Source organism: Moschus berezovskii, chromosome 15 (genome assembly GCF_049115385.1).
Source record: "Moschus berezovskii isolate FMDL1 chromosome 15, NW_MosBer_1.0, whole genome shotgun sequence".
In the NCBI taxonomy this organism is placed as follows: domain Eukaryota; kingdom Metazoa; phylum Chordata; class Mammalia; order Artiodactyla; family Moschidae; genus Moschus; species Moschus berezovskii.
In genome coordinates, this window is record NC_142474.1 from 56,387,174 (window position 1) to 56,405,896 (window position 18,723).

At 49.0% G+C, this 18,723-nt stretch overlaps 1 protein-coding gene across 7 annotated transcripts in view; it reads left to right on the forward strand.

Annotated features, from left to right (window-relative positions):
* FRMD4A (FERM domain containing 4A) overlaps positions 1–18,723 on the forward strand; it is a 520,746-nt gene that overhangs the window by 444,015 nt on the left and 58,008 nt on the right. For all 7 annotated transcript variants that reach the window (XM_055428694.2, XM_088844071.1, XM_055428684.2 and 4 more), the window contains exons 12-14: positions 3,499–3,575; positions 8,864–9,002; positions 15,157–15,298. In XM_055428694.2, coding sequence (XP_055284669.1) covers positions 3,499–3,575; positions 8,864–9,002; positions 15,157–15,298 — 358 coding nt within the window. The remainder of the gene's footprint in view (positions 1–3,498; positions 3,576–8,863; positions 9,003–15,156; positions 15,299–18,723) is intronic.

The window sequence follows — 18,723 nt, forward strand, 5'->3', positions numbered from 1 at the left end:
CCAGGTGTGGGAGGAAAGGGTGAGACGGTTGTTCCCTCATGAGCACCTCCTTTTGGGTTCCTGGGACCTTCCTGGCCTGGAAAACTACCCTCCTTTCCTCCCTTCCCAGTGTTTTCATTTACAAAAAAGAAGAAAAAATTAAGGAAAAAAAACCCTGCCTCGAGCAAACAGGAGGCAGAGCCACTGTTCTGCTCCTGTTGGAAATGTCTACAGATGCTGGGAGCTGGGCCGTCAGGGTTCCATGCTGAGGTAGGAGTCTGCAGTGCGCCATCAGTAGGTGGAAGGCCCACAGCAGGCACAAGGTTGTGTTCTGGTCCTTGGCAGACATGAGGCTCTCCACTCCAGGGGCAGAGGGAGTACTTTCGGGGAACGCCCGGCGTAAGTTCTGTTTTGCAAAAAGCCAGGGAGGGAGGAATTGCCAGGGAACCCACCCCCTGCGTGTTGGGCTTTGGGAGTTTTCGCCAGGAAGGAGGGAGCTCCCAGCCCGAGGCCCATGTGAGGTGCTCGTCAGTGCAAAGCCAAGAGGATAAAGCCCAGGAGGTGTGCCCATCAGATGCATCTTCCCCCACGTGTTGTCCCCCAAGGACAGTGCCCGAGGCATGAGCATCAGTTAGGACCAGTGGCATAATCTGCAGGGCCCAGGACAAATGAAAATCCAGGGCCTGTTGATCAAGCTTACTGAGAATTTTGAGATGGAGACAGCAGAATGTTAGACCAAGCACAAGGCCCTCGGGTCACACACCCAAGAAACAGGTCCTGGCCGAGGCTCCACCTTACCTGGTCGGGTGGGTGCCAACACATGCTGCAAGTCCCCCTCAGGGATCAGCCATCTCCTACCCACCCCTCTCTTTGGAGAAAAGGGGATGGGGTGTAGGCAGGGTACTAAATCCATACACTTCAGATTTCTGGGACTTCTATTTTCTTAATCCCCAATGACAGGGCTAGAAGTTTAAAAAAAAAACTTAATAATTTTGCTTGTTCTGGAGTTAATCTACTTCATTTGCCAGGATTTGGGAGAAGTAAGAGCAACTAGAATTGCACTGAGACCTGAGTTGACTGAGCATTTACTTTGTACCATGCTAAGGATCTCTGTTGCTTCTACATTAGAAGCATTATTGCCACTTTACAGATGGGAAAACTGAGGCTAAAGGAGGTGTGGTCACTTACCTGATGTCACACAGTTTGGATGTAGGGGACTCAGGATTCAAACAAATGTAGCCGGACTCCAGAGCATCTGCCTGGCCACTTTGTTCTATGTACTACCTACCTCCAGGTTACAAGGTCAGGGAGCTGTTAGTTCTGGTGCTTGTGTGTCTGTGGCCAAGTTCAGGTGGAACCTCGGTAAATACCTATCAGTGGGGAATCAGAGAGGAACTCTGTGCATTCACTAAGGGGTTTAGCAGAGCATCAGATAAGAGCGTAAGGCTCAGATCTGGGACTCGAGTCATCGACTACACGGGTGGCTTTTCATCTGTGATTGGACACAAGGCTCTCTGAGCTCCTGTAGGACTTGCTTTCCTTGGAACTGACCTGAAAGGAGAAAAGGAAGTACAATTTTCCTAGGACTTCAGAGCAAAATGTACTCTGGGCTGTAAACAAAAGAGATGGCTCTGAAATCAGAAAAAATCCATGTCCTCCTCCCCGTTAGGCAGACAGAATCGTTGTAAGATTCTGCAGAGCAGGTTGTAAGAAGAAGGCAGCCTTGCCGGAAACAGTTTTGATTCCGGCCCAGTCTGACAACAAGGTGGAGTCCTTTGGCCAGGCCTGTGTCTTGGACCTAGTGAGGAGGGTTGATGGGACACAGAAATTGTCGTCTTACAGGAGAGAATGTGAGCAGATCAGAAAGTGTCAGGGGCATCAGGTGAGAGGATCCTGGGTCTAAGATAAGACCCTGAAAAGCATCTGCCTTAACTCAGTGGGCAGAGCAAGGGAGGACCAGGGGAAGAAATCAGCCAGTTGCAGGGTGAAGATCCATTTGGCCCTTTTTGGGGCTGCTGCTGCTGCTGCTAAGTCACTTCAGTCATGTCCAACTCTGTGTGACCCCATAAATGGAAGCCCACCAGGCTCCCCCATTCCTGGGATTCTCCAGGCAAGAACACTGGAGTGGGTTGCCAGTTCCTTCTCCAGTGTGTGAAAGTGAAAAGTGAAAGTGAAGTCGCTCAGTCGTGTCTGACCCTTAGCAACCCCACGGACTGCAGCCCACCAGGCTCCTCCATCCATGGGATTTTCTAGACAAGAGTACTGGAGTGGCTTGCCATTGCCTTCTCCGTTCTTTGGGCTAGGTAGGTAGGCGATGTCTCTCAGTCGTGTCCGACTCTTTGCGACCCCGTGGACTGTAGCCTACCAGGCTTCTCCGTCCATGGGATTCTCCAGGCAAGAATACTGGAGTGGGTTACCATTTCTTTCTCCAGGGGATCTTCCCAACCCAGGGATCGAACCCGGGTCTCCCACATTGGAGGCAGACGCTTTAACCTCTGAGCCACCAGGGAAGCCCAAAGGGACTGCAATATTGCATCAGATACAAATGTGAATGTTATGGGCATAACTTGAACTTCTTTTGACATTTCTCTCAGAGTTGAAGTAACTTTCTTTTTCATCCAATGCAAGAACCCCCTCACAGAGCAATGTTGCCACCCTAATTACTCCCAAACATCTTAGTGAACAGACTCACTCAGCCAAGGAAGAATGTCCACCAGGGCCTTCAGGGCTTTTGGGCAGCGCCAGGAACTCTGTTTAGCTCCCACTGTTCAGAACAGCCCTAATTTCACTCTCCAACACCCCAGTGACCACAAGCCCCTAGCTGCTGCGTCCCGCTAGCCCTGATTTTCTTTGTGCTGAAGAAAGAAGCTGGGCTTGTCAGGCTTCTGTTGTTATCTGGAGTCGCCTGCCCCCAAACAGGTTCCAAGCAGCCCCTACCCTTGGAGGGGAAGCTTCCCCGGCCGCCCCAGATCACCAGGGCGAGTCCAGCCGCTGACACATTAGTGGGCGGGAAGTGGAGTCCCGAGGGGAGGCTGGGAATGCTAGTGCCTTACCACTGGAGCACTGCAGGGAGGAAGCCGGATCAGCACTGCAGGCAGATGGCTACTGCTCCCTCCTGAGAGCGCCGGCTCCCTCCCTCCCTCCGCCAGCCCGCCCTCCACTCCCCCTCCTCCCCCTCGCCTTGGAGGGAAAACTGCAGAGCCGGGAACTGTCTTGGAGAATTCAACAAAGGCCCAGCAGAGCCGGGGAACCACTTGAAAAGAACTTGTTTTGTTCCTGTTGAGAAGCCTGCAGGAAAATCCACACCCACGTTGCCGGGGTTTTGAACTGGAGAGCTGTGTGTGTGTGTGTGTGTGTGTGTGTGTGTGTGTGTATGAAGCAAGAGGCATAGGAGGTACAAACAACTGTACGGGTTCAGCTCTGATAAGGAAACTGCCAGCTGTAAGTTCAGCCGCAGAGAGAGGACTGCAGCCGTGAACCGCTCACACTTGAACTTCAGCTGCATTGTTTTCTGTCCAGATATTCCAATGGAGACAGTTGGAAAACCTGTATTTCAGAGAGAAGAAGTTTTCTGTGGAAGTTCATGACCCACGCAGGTAAGCTAGAAATGTTTTTTCCTCCTGGGAGTGCTTGGGCCTGCTGACATGTTACTTACATTACTATTTTTTTGCTGTCACTATTCGTGTATTAATAATTTAGGGGGAAGAAGGTGGTTGATTGGGAGAATTGAGTTCAAATAAGAGTAGAGTTTTGTTTTTGTTCTATGTGTTGAGAAATGCAGTGTGTGTGTGTAAAGAGCAATGCCATAATCATCTCATCTGACTACATGTGTTACTTGCCTATGTGGAGTTGTCTTTGCAAGTTAGGGCATTTTAGGAAAGATTTGTAGTGCTTTGAAATGATTACCAAATCAAAGTGAGCAGTGGCCTGAGTCCTTTTAGGAAGTTTTTGCCAGAGAAGAGTCTGAGGGATGGCTTGTCAGTTTCTGAGACTGTTTTTGGTTGGACGGTCAGCAGCAAAGGGAACCTACAGTCTAAAGAGTTGTGCTGAATGGTCTCATTCCATGAGCTGTAACTTTAGGATATTCACAGTGGTGGGTGGATATGAAAGAAATGCAAGTCTTTTTCTTGCCACCTCACACTGTACCCCAGGGAGTACTCATGTCAGAATCAGTGCTCCCCAAGTCGAGCACCAAACAATAGGGTCCCGTTTTGGAATGCAGCAAGCCCTTCGAGGAAGGTTCTCAGGGTGGGCGGGGTGGGGGGTGTGCACTGTGACTTTTCCTCTCTTTGTCTGCTAGTCCTAGAGTTATAGGCAGCCCAGAAGCGGCAGCAAAATTCCCTGAAAACAGACCTAACGCTTAAGGATAAATCACTTTCAACAGGTCCAAAAGCAGACTGAGAACAGGAAGGAAGCCTTGGAAAGACTGGCGGAGGGCAGGGTTTCTAGGGGAGTAAATGGGAACGTGAAATGCTGTTGCTGCCCCGGCCATGGCTCAGGGCAGAGGAACTGTTGGCACCAGCTTCCCACACACGTGGTTTCTGGGTGCTCAGGCTGAGGTGCCTCCCAGAAAGCTCTCAGCACAAGACCTCCGGAGTAAGATTCATGCCCCATCAGAGGGTGAGGCTTGTCGGGGGAGGGGGTGGCATCTCTGCTCCTGCAGCCAGTGATAACCCAGGAGGACTGATGCCCCGCTCGCCTGGTCGTGTAATCTACGTGAAGCAGCCTTCCGTGTAGCCAAGAGCGCCCTCCACGCGCCACGGTTACTATGCAGTCGGCAAGCGGAAAACGACCTAAGTCCAGGTGGTGGTCAGGTGATGACAGGAGTGTAGGCGGCATTTTTCAGGGTCCGGTGATGAAGGGTCTCAAGGTCTGGAGACCTGGTCTCTACAGAGCAGGAATCCATTGGTGCGGGACAGGTGGTAGGGGAGAGATGCTGAAAACAGTTTCCCCAAATGAGTGCTGCAGTGGGTCAGATGCAGAAAACACGATGACTGACAAAATAAAGCTGGAGATCGAATGACCCAAGAGACTGAGGGTAGGGACCGGACAGGCTCTCCAAGCCTGTGTTCTGTTGGGAATTCTGCTAAGGCAGAGGTACCTTGGACACATCTTGCGTGTGTCTGTGTGTCTGTTCTTGTTCTCTCCAGGCCTGTTGTCCTATCCATGTTGTAATACCAAATTCCCTTTTCCCAAGGCCCAGGGATATCGGAAAGAGTCCAGACCTCACAAGTTCCTATTACATGAAAGTGATCCATCTCACATTTGTTGAGTAGCATCGGTGTTCAGGCACTGTCCCGTAACGGTATTCATAACTTACTATGTGTTCCTTTGTATAGAAAAAAGTCAGACAGGGTCTACTTGCCCTGAAAAGAACTTCTAGCACAGCTGGGGAGAAGGAATAAGGAACTTAATGTTTATTAAGTGTTTGCTATGCACAGTCACTGTTCTAATCACTTGGACTGTTATCTCATTGGGTCCTTGCTGTAACCCTGGGAAGTAGGTACCTAGTATTCTTGTCTTACTTGAGAAATAGGCACAGAAGAGTCACAGTAACCTGCTCCAGGTTACAGAAAGCAGTCGGATAGAAGCAGGGTGTGAACCCGGGGAGTCTGGCTCCATAGCTCACATGCCTTCCACAACATTATACATGGGCAGCGGGTACCAAGTGCCAAATGACACGGCCTATGAATGCTGCAACTGGCCAGGCTGGTCTGGAGAGGCTTCCTGAGAAGGAGAAATCTTTAGCTAAGGACGTAGAGCTCAAAGTGGGCCCTCTGGGGAATAAAGATGTCAGAGGGAGGTAGAGGAGCCCGAGGCAGCCTGAGCACTGAGCATGAGCAGTGGGCACATCCCCTCAAGGAAGGCAGTCCTCTGTCGACATAGAGGCCAGCAGAGAGAGGAGAGGAGTGGCAAGGAGAGGCCAGAGATGTGGCTTCCTTGATGTCAGAGGGGGAAACCCAGGTTGACGATGGCTTTAAAGCTGCACCAGAGTAGGCAAAGGGGACCATTCTAGGTCAGCTGCTAAGCTGAGTGGGGGAGCCAAAGCGCCAACCCTGTCTTCCACATGGCGCTGCAATAAGCACCCTTCTACAGGCCTCCTGGCGCTCCTCCAGTTAAACGTGTCATCCTGTTGCTGTTGCCTTGTTTATTTGAACACGGAAGAGTCATCTAATAGTCTGTACTTTGTTGGGATGGTTCAGTAGTCAGCCCCTCCCCCAAACGAGGAAGGAAGCCAGGACTGAAGTTATAGGATGACAAGAGCCGGGGCAGAATCGTGTTCTGAAGACCAATGTCCCGGGACATGGCGAGTACAGGGGGTGGCTCAGCCACCACAGAAGATGCTTCAAGATTTTCTCTCCTGGACATGCATCCTGACACAATACCCAGCATTGTGTCTGCGGTTCTCTGGGCTTGGCAGATATTTCATTTCTAAGGTTTTGGCCAAACAGAGAAGAGTCGGTGGGATGGGAAGAGCCTGAAGGGAACCCTGTAGAGAAGAGACCAACTCATAAACGAGCGTGAGAAACACTCTGGGAGCCTCTGATTCAGGTGCTGCTGGGAGCTCCCAGGCCAGCCAGCCCCCTCCCTCCTGCTACCCCTCCACCTTACATGAAAAATATACCTCACCTGGCTCTGCTCTCACTGCTGCCACTGAAGCACATTTCAAATGACTTTTCCTTTCTAATTCACTTTTTCTAGGAGGAGGAAAAGAACGTATTTACTCCCAGGATCAGCCATTGCTGTGGAAGCCAGATTGAATGTTCTCCTCGCAGTTTCAGAGACCATGGGGGTTTCCTTCTCACTCTCTCGCCGACTCTTTTTCTGTTATTTTCAACTGTGTGTTCTTCTGTGAGCTGGCATTTTAACTTTGGTTTTAACCAAAAGAAAGAATAATGCTATGCTTAGAATCTGTAGCCTTAACTAACCACCAGTTTGGAATTCTTCCTTAAAAGTGGGTCTGTAGAATACCTGCTGTTAAATCTTGAGACCCTAAGAGAAGATGATTGGAGCAGCTTCTAATTTCCTTCAAGGAAAAAAACTGGCCATGAAAATAATGTGATTATTCGCAAGTCCTGATCACCCCCAAGGTTCTGGAAATGCGATAGCTCAATCTGGAACACATATTGTTCTTCTGATGCGGACATAAGATACCCCAAGCCTCACGCCCCTGCCCCCTCACCTTGCCCTACATGCGCACGCGCAAGTATGAACGCACACATTCTGAGATTTCACTTGCAAAATCGTGTACCCATCCTATAAAATATACTTTACTAAGAACACGATCATATAACTTTTACCCCCATGATTCCATTAATGTGATGAATTACATTAGGACCAGTCTCTCTCCCCTTCCATTTAAAGTCTGCTCGCCTCTCTGCACCGTCCAACATCCTCCACATCTCCTACATCCGTGTGTATGTAGAAGTGGTTTGGGTAGCAGGGGAGAGATTGGACAGGCCCATTTCTTTCTGCCTTCCCTATCCTGATTATTATTTTTTTAATAATTTTTATTTAATAAATGGTACAAAGCACAATGCCAAAAACATTAACAGTTAAAATTTCACCAAATGAAAAAAATACTATAGAATACACAGTTGCAAAAAGCTACATTAAGTTATTTTACAACTGCCTCAAGCTGCAAAAAGAAAAAAAAACCTAATACCATACCTAAGTTATCCCTCTCTCAAAATAATGCCATTTATATTATAAACCACGAGCTCCCCATCAAAAGACGGGAACTGCTTTTGTTAATTCATACATATATATATATATATATATATGAGACTGTATCACTTTGCTATACACCTGAAATACCCCACCTGCCCTCTGAATATATTTGAAATTGAAACCAGCTCTTTCAAGGAAGATTGCCTGAGAATAACGTAAGGAGTCCTGATTGCCTTAGATGATGTGGTGATTAGAAGAAAATTTACTCATCCTTCACCACAGGCAGTGTTGCTTGGTTAATACAGCGCATTGTCAAAGGCTTTTCCTGTCTCCAAAGTTTGCCTTGGCCCAGTGCCGGGAGCTGAAGATCAGTAAAGACCGCCCCGTGACCTCGAATGACCCGTCTTATTCCAGACAAGGCAGAGGCTTGGCCAAATTTTGACCTCTAAGCAGCCAGTAAATCAAAATATTAGCAGTATTCACAATAGCCAAGATATGGCAGCAACCTAAGTGTCCGCTGATGGATGAAGAAATTGTGGTGCCTATGCACAACACAGTACCATTCAACCTTAAAAAACAAAGAGACCCTGCTGTTTGCAACAGCACGGATGGACCTGGAGGACATTATGAGGTGAAATAAGGCAGACCCAGAGAACAGAACTGCATGGTCTCGTTTATAGATGGAAAGTAAAAGAGTCGATACGCAGACGCGGAGAGCAGAGTGGCCATCACTAGGGGTACGGCGGAGCAAGGAGGCAGGGGAAATGGAGAGATGCTGGTCAGAGGGTACACAGGGGTAGTTATGGAAGAATTAGCCTAGAGGCAGGACGTACAGCACGGTGACTGTAGTTAATAATATACTGGAAACTGGCTAAGAACAGCTTTCAGGTGCTCCGACCATAAACACACACAAGCACACATGATGGTGATATTGGAGGAGATGAGGTGTTCCTTAGCTTGACTGCAGTGATCACTGTGTGTGTGAAGATCAAAACGTCATATTCTATACCTTAAATAGAATCCATTTCTAGTTAATAAAGTGAAAAGCTGGCCTTGATCAGCCAGCTGCACGTATGTGCACACAAGGCCCTTCGGTTACCTTTATGCCAGAGCTTTTGGACCCAGTGGGTTCTTGGTAAAAGCTGTGGACTGAGGACTGGAGTTCTTCATGGCCAGCGCAGTTGGTTGACCCTTGTGGTTCTTGCTCTCCCAGGGCTTCGGTGACAAGGAGGACATTTGGACACAGCGGCATCGCGGTGCACACGTGGTACGCGTGTCCAGCACTGATCAAGTCCATCTGGGCTATGGCCATTAGCCAACACCAGTTCTATCTGGACAGAAAGCAGAGTAAGGTAAGGCCCTCTCCTGGGGTGGGGAGGGCCTCTGCAGAGACCAGATCTTCCACTGGGCCTTGAGCTCTCCTAAGGGCAGGGCCCTTGTCTGGATCTTGTAGTTTGGGGATTGGGCATTGGATGGCTGCGGGAGGCCCTGCATCCCTTGCTCTGAGATGGGCACAGGTACAGACTGGCCTTTTAGGACTATCAGAGGCAGGAATGAGATCAACTCTTAAGAGAACAATTCTTTCTCAGTGACCTGGTCAAGAACAGTCAGAGCCACTTAAACCATTTGACACAGCCAGGTAGGAATTCTGCCCATGCTTTCAAACCCCTAGAGCCTCTCCCAGGAGTAAGCAGTCGAGCCCTTTTTGGTGTGTAAACACTGGCATGTTGTTTTCCTTTTGAGAAGAAAAAAAAGCAACTAGTCTCAACTAATAGACACCACCTAACTGTTGAGGATAATTGCTTGTGAAAACCCTCCAGGCTTTTCCAACTGCCAACTCCATTTCTTAAAAATGCAAAACTGGAAACATAAAAAAAATTAAAAAGTAACAACTCTTGTTTCCCTCAGGTAGACCCACAGCCTCAGGCCTTGATAAATAGTCATCCTCCAAGGGAGGTTTGATCCAGCCCAAGTTCACATACATGGGGTAGGGGAGGGGTGCATTTTCTGGTGGGTGGGAAAACGACGTCTCCCCAGTTCACACAGCGCTTCCGTCAACATTCTGCCCCTTCTTCCTCCTGTCGGCTTCTGGGCTCCCCTCGCCTTCCCCACACAAGCCTCTCCCATCCATTACCCCTCAGGTCAAGAGCCATATCAAGATGGGCTCTGTATCTTTCTCAGGACTCTGGCGGCTCAGGAAGGGTGGGGAATGGACCTTGGCCCCTTGCCTAGCCATACCATCCCCCACGGGAGGTTTTGTCCCACCCCGTGAGTCCTGAAAGGGGAGGAGGTGGCAGGACTCTGGGCTTACTGGGCCCAAGACGTACTGGATTGATGCCCTTTGGGATTCTTGTGGCTTCCTCTTTTGTGTTATTTTCCTTCTGGTTGGAGATGCTTTTTCCCTGGCTTGGGGAGAGGATTGGAAGGAGAGATGTTGAGTGGGAGGTAAGAGAAAGATAGTAGGACAATAGGACAGGAAGAAAGCAAACAAACCCTTAAGTCATCATTCAGTTTCAAATCACTGCCTTTCCCAGGTGGGAGTCACTTTCTCCTCTGTAACACATTTTCTGTCCTAGGTCTTCTTCCTGACCCCTCTTTTGGTCATTTTCTGGGATGAGTGGGCACAGTGTGGAATATTTTTGTTGCCAGGAATAATGAGAGTATTCTGCAGCTCTCCTAGTGATGACGGGCTTTGGCACAGGAATTTGAGGCCCAATTAGATCCAAAGAAACAGGGCCAAAGTGTTTTGACTCATGCTTTATATTGAGACAGTGGGTGGGTGTCAACGATTTGCCCTCCAGTGGCAAGAGTTGGAAGTTGAAACCTCAGAACCTTGATTCTGTCCTCCGTACTGTTTGGCAATGCATGATGAGAGGAAAGAGAGTTTGACAATCCTCCTGAACCCCACTACCAATTCCTCTTGCGAGGACCCCACACACACTGATACCACAGTGTTGAACGCAGAAAAGAAAAAAGCATGCTTCACCCTAAGGATGGTACCTTAGCTGTTTGAACTCCTCCTCCTTGTGCTGGCTTTTTGCATTAGAACATCTTTGGGGTAACTCAGGAGGCTCATCCTTAGGGTTCTACAGCCCTATTGAAGGTTGTCTCACCTGCAGTTGGGGAAGCTTTATGGAACAGGCTTACAGGTCAGCCCACTGATACAAGTAAACCTTTAAAGTAACCATCAGGGACTTCCCTGGTGAACCAGTGGTTAAGAATCTGCCTGCCAATGCAGGGAACACAGATTTGATCCCTGATCCAGGAATATCCCACATGCTGCAGAGCAGTTAAGCCCGTGTGCCACAGCTGCTGAGCCCAGAGACCGTAGAACCCATGCTCCATAGCAAGAAAAGCCACTGCAATGAGAAGCCCATGCATAACTAGAGAATGTCCAAGCACAGCAATGAAGACCCAGTGCAGCCAAAAATAATTAAAAGTAACTATCAAGGATTACCTATTAACAAGAAGTGTCTTTTAAGAGACCAAACCAAATGCTTATAGCCATAGAGAACTTTCACCTTAGCAACCCCTGGAGGACTGAAGGAAATACACCTATTCCTAGGAGCAGGAGAATTTTCCCCAGATAAGCTCTGAATATTCACAGGTGCTCCAGAGCCCATGCATTTCCTTTTGGAACCAGTTCCTCTGCCTGCAGTATCAGGTGAGGAACAGGTTGCCCCACAGGGAAGTCCAAGGATTCTGCCTTCTTGTTCTGTGACCCTGGACAAGTCTTTCCTCACTCCTTCTTGCTTTCCTCAGTTAAAGAACAGCAAAGAAACCCCTAACCAAAATCATTGACTGGTCCAGCGACACAGTGTTTGTGATTGCTTCAGGAGATGTGAGCTATCTTTGATATTATCATTACTAATCGAACATACTGTTCCCTGGCCAACACCTGTGTAAAGTTTAAACTCTTTAAAAGTACCCCCCAAACCAGAGATGATAAAATTTGCCTCAGGAATTGTGTTACAACACCTTTCACTTCTGGAATGTTCTTTAGACAATAGCAATGTGACCCATCTCCAGTGGGCAGGATGGTTCCGGCTGAGTGATGGTTGGCAGGCCTGGGATGAAGTGTTTCCAAGTGTTTCTGAGCAGCCAGTGTTGGCTGGCATGCTAGCCATTGCTTCACACTCTACTGTAGCGGGCCATGCCAACCATTCCTTTCTCTGAAGAGCTTCAGCAAAGCCCACGCCTCCCAAGGGATTCTTTTCAACCCCAGAAACAAGTGTGGTCTGGTGGTTGGAGTCAGCAGGGGTAGGTAACCGAGAAGTCTTGTGTTCATACACTGGCACTTGGTTATTTTCTTCTTCCGGGGTTCTGGTGTAGATTGCTTAAATTCTCTCCTTGTCTCTCTCTCACACACACACACACACACAGCCTCCATCACTAAAGACAGAGCAGAAAGAGGACAGACAGACAGACACACACACACACACAGCCTCCATCACTAAAGACAGAGCAGAAAGAAGCCGTACTGGTTCCTTTCTGGTGGCTCCTTCAGGATGAGGGGCTGTATAGTCACCAGTGACATTTGGTAAATTACATCCGCTGACCCCAAAGATCAGAAATATCATCAGCTGGATCCTGCCAACCTATGTACCCAAGGAGTCTGTAATAGAGTTCAGAGGAAAATATTTGAAAACTTAAATTGTTTAGAGTAAATATTAGTCACTATTCCTCTGAATTCAGATTGAGGACTTGTTGAGTTGGCCCCCAGACCTAACATCTTTCCTTCTGAATCTTTTTTCCCCACTTGATCCAATCTGCTATTCTTTATTCTTTCGAGATCAAAAGCAAAGTGAAAGCATGGTAGAGGCCGATTAAACCTTGCTCACAGAATGCCTGTAGTAACACTTAGTACAGCAAGACCCTCCAAGCAAAACGTCCAGAACTTTGGAGGCTCTTTGACCCAAAGACTTGACTTTACCAGGAGGGAGTCTCCCCATCAAGTTGTCTCCTCTTAGTGCCCTCTCTCTTCCTGATCCATGCGGGCATTGTGGTATTTCCATTCTAGACAGAAGTCAGTACATTCCTAAAACTTCTGAGAATATAATCTCCCACAAACGCACACCTGTTGTCCCTTTTTCCTAGTTTGTTTCCTGTCTCCAAGGTTAGTGTGGCAGGGATGGGGTCAAGGGGGGATGGGTTTCTCACGAGATTGATGAGATCCCCTAAAATATCCAGTGGAGTCATTCATTGAACCTCACTTAGCAAATTCCTCCCAGGACCTGATTTATAGCTTATTCCAATTCCAATGACCTTGATGTCTGTTATCTAATTTAGTCCTGACATCACACCTCTGTGACGTGGGTTTTAAGAGCTCCATTTTACAAACAGGGATCTTGGGATCAGAGAGGTTGGAAATCAGGGTCAATCTGTGATTTGCTGTAAAGAGCCAAGATTCCAGTCCAGGTCTTTCTGACTCCAGAGCCTGGATCCTTCACCAGGGTGAACTGGGCTGTGACTTCATGAGTTATTCTTGCATAACTGCAAGCGTGGGCTCCTCTTGGTGACGCGTGGGCCTTGGTAAGAGAATAGTGTTGAAAGAAAGGAAGTGATGGATTGTGCTTTCTCTGCTTTGCTCAGAGGATAAAACTTAGCCAGGTGCATGTGATTGATATTCTGTGTCAAAATGAAATGGAGGCCTTCCTGCTTTCTGCTACAAGCCAGAAAACCCTGCCAGGGGCTGGCAGCTGGAATTATTTCACGAGCAAGGAAGCCTTCACCCCAGGAAGGCGGCCTGGTTCTGAATGTAGGGACAGAAGTTGAGGTCAGAGAGGAGACAACAGTTAAGGAGGGACCAGTTCCTGGCAGTCCAGTGGTCAGGACTCTGTGCTTCCATGGCAGGGGGCACCGATTCAATCCCTGGTCGGGGAACTAAGATGCCACAAGCTGCATCATGAAAAAAAAATAGGAAGGATCAGTGAGATAGAAGAGTGTGAGGAAGAAGACAAGTCAGACCCGATGAACAAAAAAAGCAAAAATTCTCAGCATTTCCTCTGCCTTTCAGACTCTCATCTCATTCAGGTGAGGAAAGAAAGTACTTGGCAGTCGAAATTCATTGTCTTTCACCAATTTTGGCATCAACACAGAGGCCAGAGGAAGGGCAGGTTCTCAGGGTTCAGACAGACCCTGCTGGAGACCACTGTGGGCACAGGATGTGAAGGGAGCTGGGCAGTGGTCTGCCCACATTCCATGGTTTCTCCTGTGTCAGGGACAGACTGGGCCTCACACCAGCCAGGAGTGAACACACATCAAATAACTGAAAACCTCAGTGGGGAGCCTTGCCTAGTTCTATCCGTGCATCCCTGGCATATTGCCAATGACCACAGAAAGATGGACATGTGTATAGGTTACACTAGCATTGACAGCTGTTTTCTGGAAGTCCACAGTACAGCAGAAGCCCCTGCCTGAGGAATTATCATGAACTGATTTCCCGATGAAGGAGAAAAAAAAAAAAACATGCTCAGATTGTCTGGGGGCACGCAAACCCATCTCCACCTCCAGAGCTGGGAACTAGAGCAGAAAGCTTCACTGCAGCAGTTACTTTTAGGAATGTAATTGTGAACACAGAGTCCTCTTCTGATTGCTCTGTTGTTTGCCACAGTGGGCCAGTTAATTTGTGGAGTTAGTGGAGTCTTAACCATAATCTGAAGACTTGGGCTCATACATTTAGTATCAAAATGGAAGCAGGGCACCGTGTCGGGTGCCCCTTAGTGGGAACCAAACATCCCAACAAGCATTTGTTCAGGAAGCCCTTACACACCATTCTTACACACAATGCTTGCACACCACGCTTGCAGGCTGGTAGTGTGGTCACTCCCCAACCCTCTGAGTTTTCGTAGCTCCGTGGCTAACACTTTAAGAGTTTGAACCACTTTAGAACTTACTGAAACTTCCTAAACTTACTTCAGACATCTCTTAAATCATTCACCAAGCTGACAGTTATTTTTTCCTCCTTCTTTAAGCACAAAATCCTGTATAATCACTAGTGTTTATTGACAACTATGTAGGAGGTGGTGTGGGGAGGGGAAGAGAAGGGGGAGAAGGGAGGGAAGCCTTTCACTTGTCCAACTTCCTTTGACCCTCACAAAACCTTGAGCAGTAGGTGGTGTTTTCCGTTTCATCCTTGGGAATAATGAGGCTCCATGAGCCTAAGTCATTCCCCAAATCAGGACACCCCACCCCCCACCGCACCCCACCCCCCGCCAAGGTCTGTCTGAGTCCAAATCCACACTCTGTAAGCCCTGTACACACGGCCTGGGGGATGACAGGTTTAGAAAATTCCTAGTGAGTCACCTCTGGAGTCTTATCTGCTCCTGAGGGAAAGTTTCAGAGGATGAGCGATGGGCCCCTGGACACATGCAGAAAAATGCTGTAGTTCGGGCCATGAGGCTGTTCGCTAGATCTCAGGGTGACAAGCGATCACTGTAGTCGCCGTGTCCTCGCCAGGAGGGGAGTGTCCTCCACCTAACCTGTCCAACCCGGTGATCCTTTCAGTCGAAGATCCATGCCGCCCGCAGCCTGAGCGAAATTGCCATCGACCTGACAGAGACGGGGACGCTGAAGACATCCAAGCTGGCCAACATGGGCAGCAAAGGCAAGATCATCAGCGGCAGCAGCGGCAGCCTCCTGTCCTCAGGTGAGCAGACCCCAAAAGAGGTCACCCTGCAGCAGGGCTGCAAGCCCTAGGTTGCGGGGGGAACGCTCCGAGGAGGGGTGAGGGGTCGGTCAGGACCATGTGGCAGGCTCGGCGGGAGCTGGCTCTGGTGTCCACAGCAAGGTTTGCAGTCCAGCAGGGATCAGAAAAAATGGCAAAGGTATGGGGCTGTGGGGAGAGGCGGAAGAATCACACAGTGTGGGAGGACGCACAAGGGTCTTAGAGCAGCGTCCAGAGCCTTCTCGAGGCTGATGGCCAGCTGGCAGGAGTGTCTGCTCCAGGGGCGGAAGGTGGGATCCCTCGGGTGCCACTCAAGGAGAATTACCTAGGAAAGGGCTGAAGATCCGAGTCATGGTGCTGAGTGACCTGCACTGTGTTCCCAGGGGAACTTCTTGAGGCTTTCAAAAGTACAGAAAACTCTTGATCGTTTGGAAAGGAGAGTCTTGATGTCTGGCGCCTTTGGAAAGAGAGGATCAACAGGTCTGATGCCGTCTGTCTCTGCAGGGCCCTGGGCAAGTGTTTGTCGTCCTGCGATGTTGGGAGGGGCAGAAATGCCCCAAGGCTTCAGGTCTGGCTGGATTCAGGAGAAGGGACACCATTTGCTGAAGTGACAGGAAGAGGAGCGGTTTGAGTTGGGCAGGGAATCGAAGAGGAGGCAAAAATTGCCTGAAAATGTTACAGAAGTATAATAATGCAGGTCACCCCCCAGGCCACATGGTCACGGCAGGATTATTCTTGGGGCCAGTATCCTCTTCCTTGCCTGTGAGCCAGAGAGTGAAACAGGAAGGCTTTGCCCTACCTTATCTTCCAGAGTCATTTCTATACAGCTGGTGGCAGCAGACAATAACAAAGTAAAATAAAAAAGGAAAAGGATTCATCAGTACCGTGACGACCTAGAGGGCTGGATGGGGTGTGGGAAGATCGAGAAGGAGGGGATGTATATACAGTTATGACTGACTTGCACTCTTGTATGGCAGAAACCAACACAACATGGTAAAGCAATTATCCTCCAATTAAAAATCAAAAAGAAACTTTAAAAAAAAAAAAAAGGGAAAAAGACAGGAGTAGGGAGAAAAGCTGCAATCTGTCTAATTTCTGGGCTGGTGGAGTCCAGTCAGAACCGGAACACATTCAGACCTGAAGTGCAAGGGTATGGACAGGCCTTTGTAAGGTCCTGAGGGACCCACAGCCAGGTGTTCACATGGCCATGGGTTTTATAAAATCTGTGAACATAATACATTTAGCCACCAAAATTATATAAGTGGCAGGCCCCACACAGTTGGCTGTGCCTCTGCACCATTAAGGATCACTGTCAACCCCTCCCTGTCTTGGATCTTTAAAATGTTTTCATCAATACAGTGGTCCGAGTAATCATTATTTCTGAGGCTTACAGGGTTCCAGTGAAGACTGTGGACAATGCTGTAGCAAAGAGAATGCCTTCCAAAGTCCAAGACCCCTGCCTGGAATTTCAGCCACTCCTGATTCCCTGCTGAATGAGGGAGGGCAGGGCCAGCACTGTGATTGTCCCTGAGACACTCCCCTATGTGTGTGCTCAGTTGCTAAGTCCTGTTCAGACTCTTTGTGACTCCATGGATTGTAACTTGCCCAGCTCCTTTGTCCATGGGATTCTCCAGGCAAGAATACTGGAGTGGGTTACCATTTCCTCCTCCAGGGAATCTTCCTGACCCAGGGATTGAACCTGCATCTCTGGTGTCTCCTGCATTGGCAGGTGTGTTCTTTATCACTGAGCCACCTGGGAGCCCAGAGTCTCAGATTTGAGCCTGGATTCGTCTTCCCCTATGAGGCTAACTCTTCCTCCAGCCTCAGCTAGGGGCGCATCCCTGCTGTGGTTTCATATCCACTTGGAAATCCACATTCTTTCTGCATGTGGCATGTTATACCCAGGAGGAGAATAGATTCTTCCAGCTCAGGTATGTCAGAAGCCCTTGGGAGGTTCCTTCAAACTCAAATAGCTGTGTACTAGCCCTGGAGTGTCTGATCTATGAGACTGGGGTGAGGCCCGAAATTTGCCTTTCTAGCAAGTTCCAACAAGTTCCCTGGTGCTGTTGATGCTGCTGGTCTGGGGACCTTGCTTTGAGAGTCTCTCTTCTTGTTGAAGAAGAGAGAAAAGCCTGAGGTGGGTGTACAGCTCAAGATCAAGGAACCTAGGTCTCCCCACTTTTACCAAGTGAACCTAACTAGTATTTTTTTTCAACTATTTATTTGGCTGCATTGAGTCTTAGTTGTGGCATATGGGATCTTCATCGCATCATGCAAGATCTTTCATTGCAGCATGCTGGCTTCAGTAATTGGGGTGTGTGGGCTTGGTTGCTTCTTGGCATGTGGGATCTTAGTTCCCCAACTAGGAATTGAGCCCACATCCCCTGCATTGAAAGGATTCTTAATTACTTGACCCCCAGGGAAGTCCCTCCTCTCCCCACTTTTACACCTATGTCCTGGTCCATCTGCAGGGGCCCTTTGTCTCTGGCAGCCTCCAGGAATACAAAGCTAACAGCAGGTACAGAGGAACAGGTGAGCAGGAGCCCCAAAACTTCTAACATGGAACAACATTACTCAACCATCAGAGATGAGATCCAGGCAGTTTTAATCCATTCCGTTCCATTCCGTCGCTCAGTCGTGTCCGACTCTATGTGACCCCGTGGACTGTAGCCTACCAGGCTTCTCCGTCCATGGATTCTCCAGGCAAGAATACTGGAGTGGGTTACCGTTTCCTTCTCCAGGGGATCTTCCCGACCCAGGGATCGAACCCGGGTCTCCCGCATTGGAGGCAGACGCTTTAACCTCTGAGCCACCAGGGAAGCAGGAAGCAATTCTGCTCTGTTATCACCATTGGCTTGACATTAATCAATCCCATGGGCTAGGAGATGAATCAACTGCTGAATCCACTCCCACACCTAATATCTTTATCCCAGGATATTAGAGCTGTTCTAACTTAGTGGTGAAGGCCCCACGCAAAGCTGTTTGGAAGTTGATGGAAGCAACTGGGGTCCCCTGACAGCCGCACTTCTGCAGTGGCTTCATTGGTAGGACCGAGGCCCTCTGCTGCCTTTTCTCTGCCTGCCCTCTGCTGCTCAGCTAAGAAAGAGGAAGGCTGGGTGGAGGATAAGGTGGGAAGGTGTGAGTCGTGCCTGTGACCAGGCCAGGGAGCATGTGGCACTCGACCCAGCCCTGCGAGTTAGATCTTGAAGAACTGGCCTTAAATGTGGAGGTAGAGGCTCTGTGGGGAGGTTTACCTCCTAACTTAGGAAAAGCCATGGGTCAGTGGAGGGAGAGACCGTGCACAGGAAGTACTCCATCAACCAACACAGGGAACTTCTAGGACCTGTACATCAGGCCATTGCCGCCTCCAGGTATGCGGTTGCCGTGCCTCTGACTTCCATATGCAG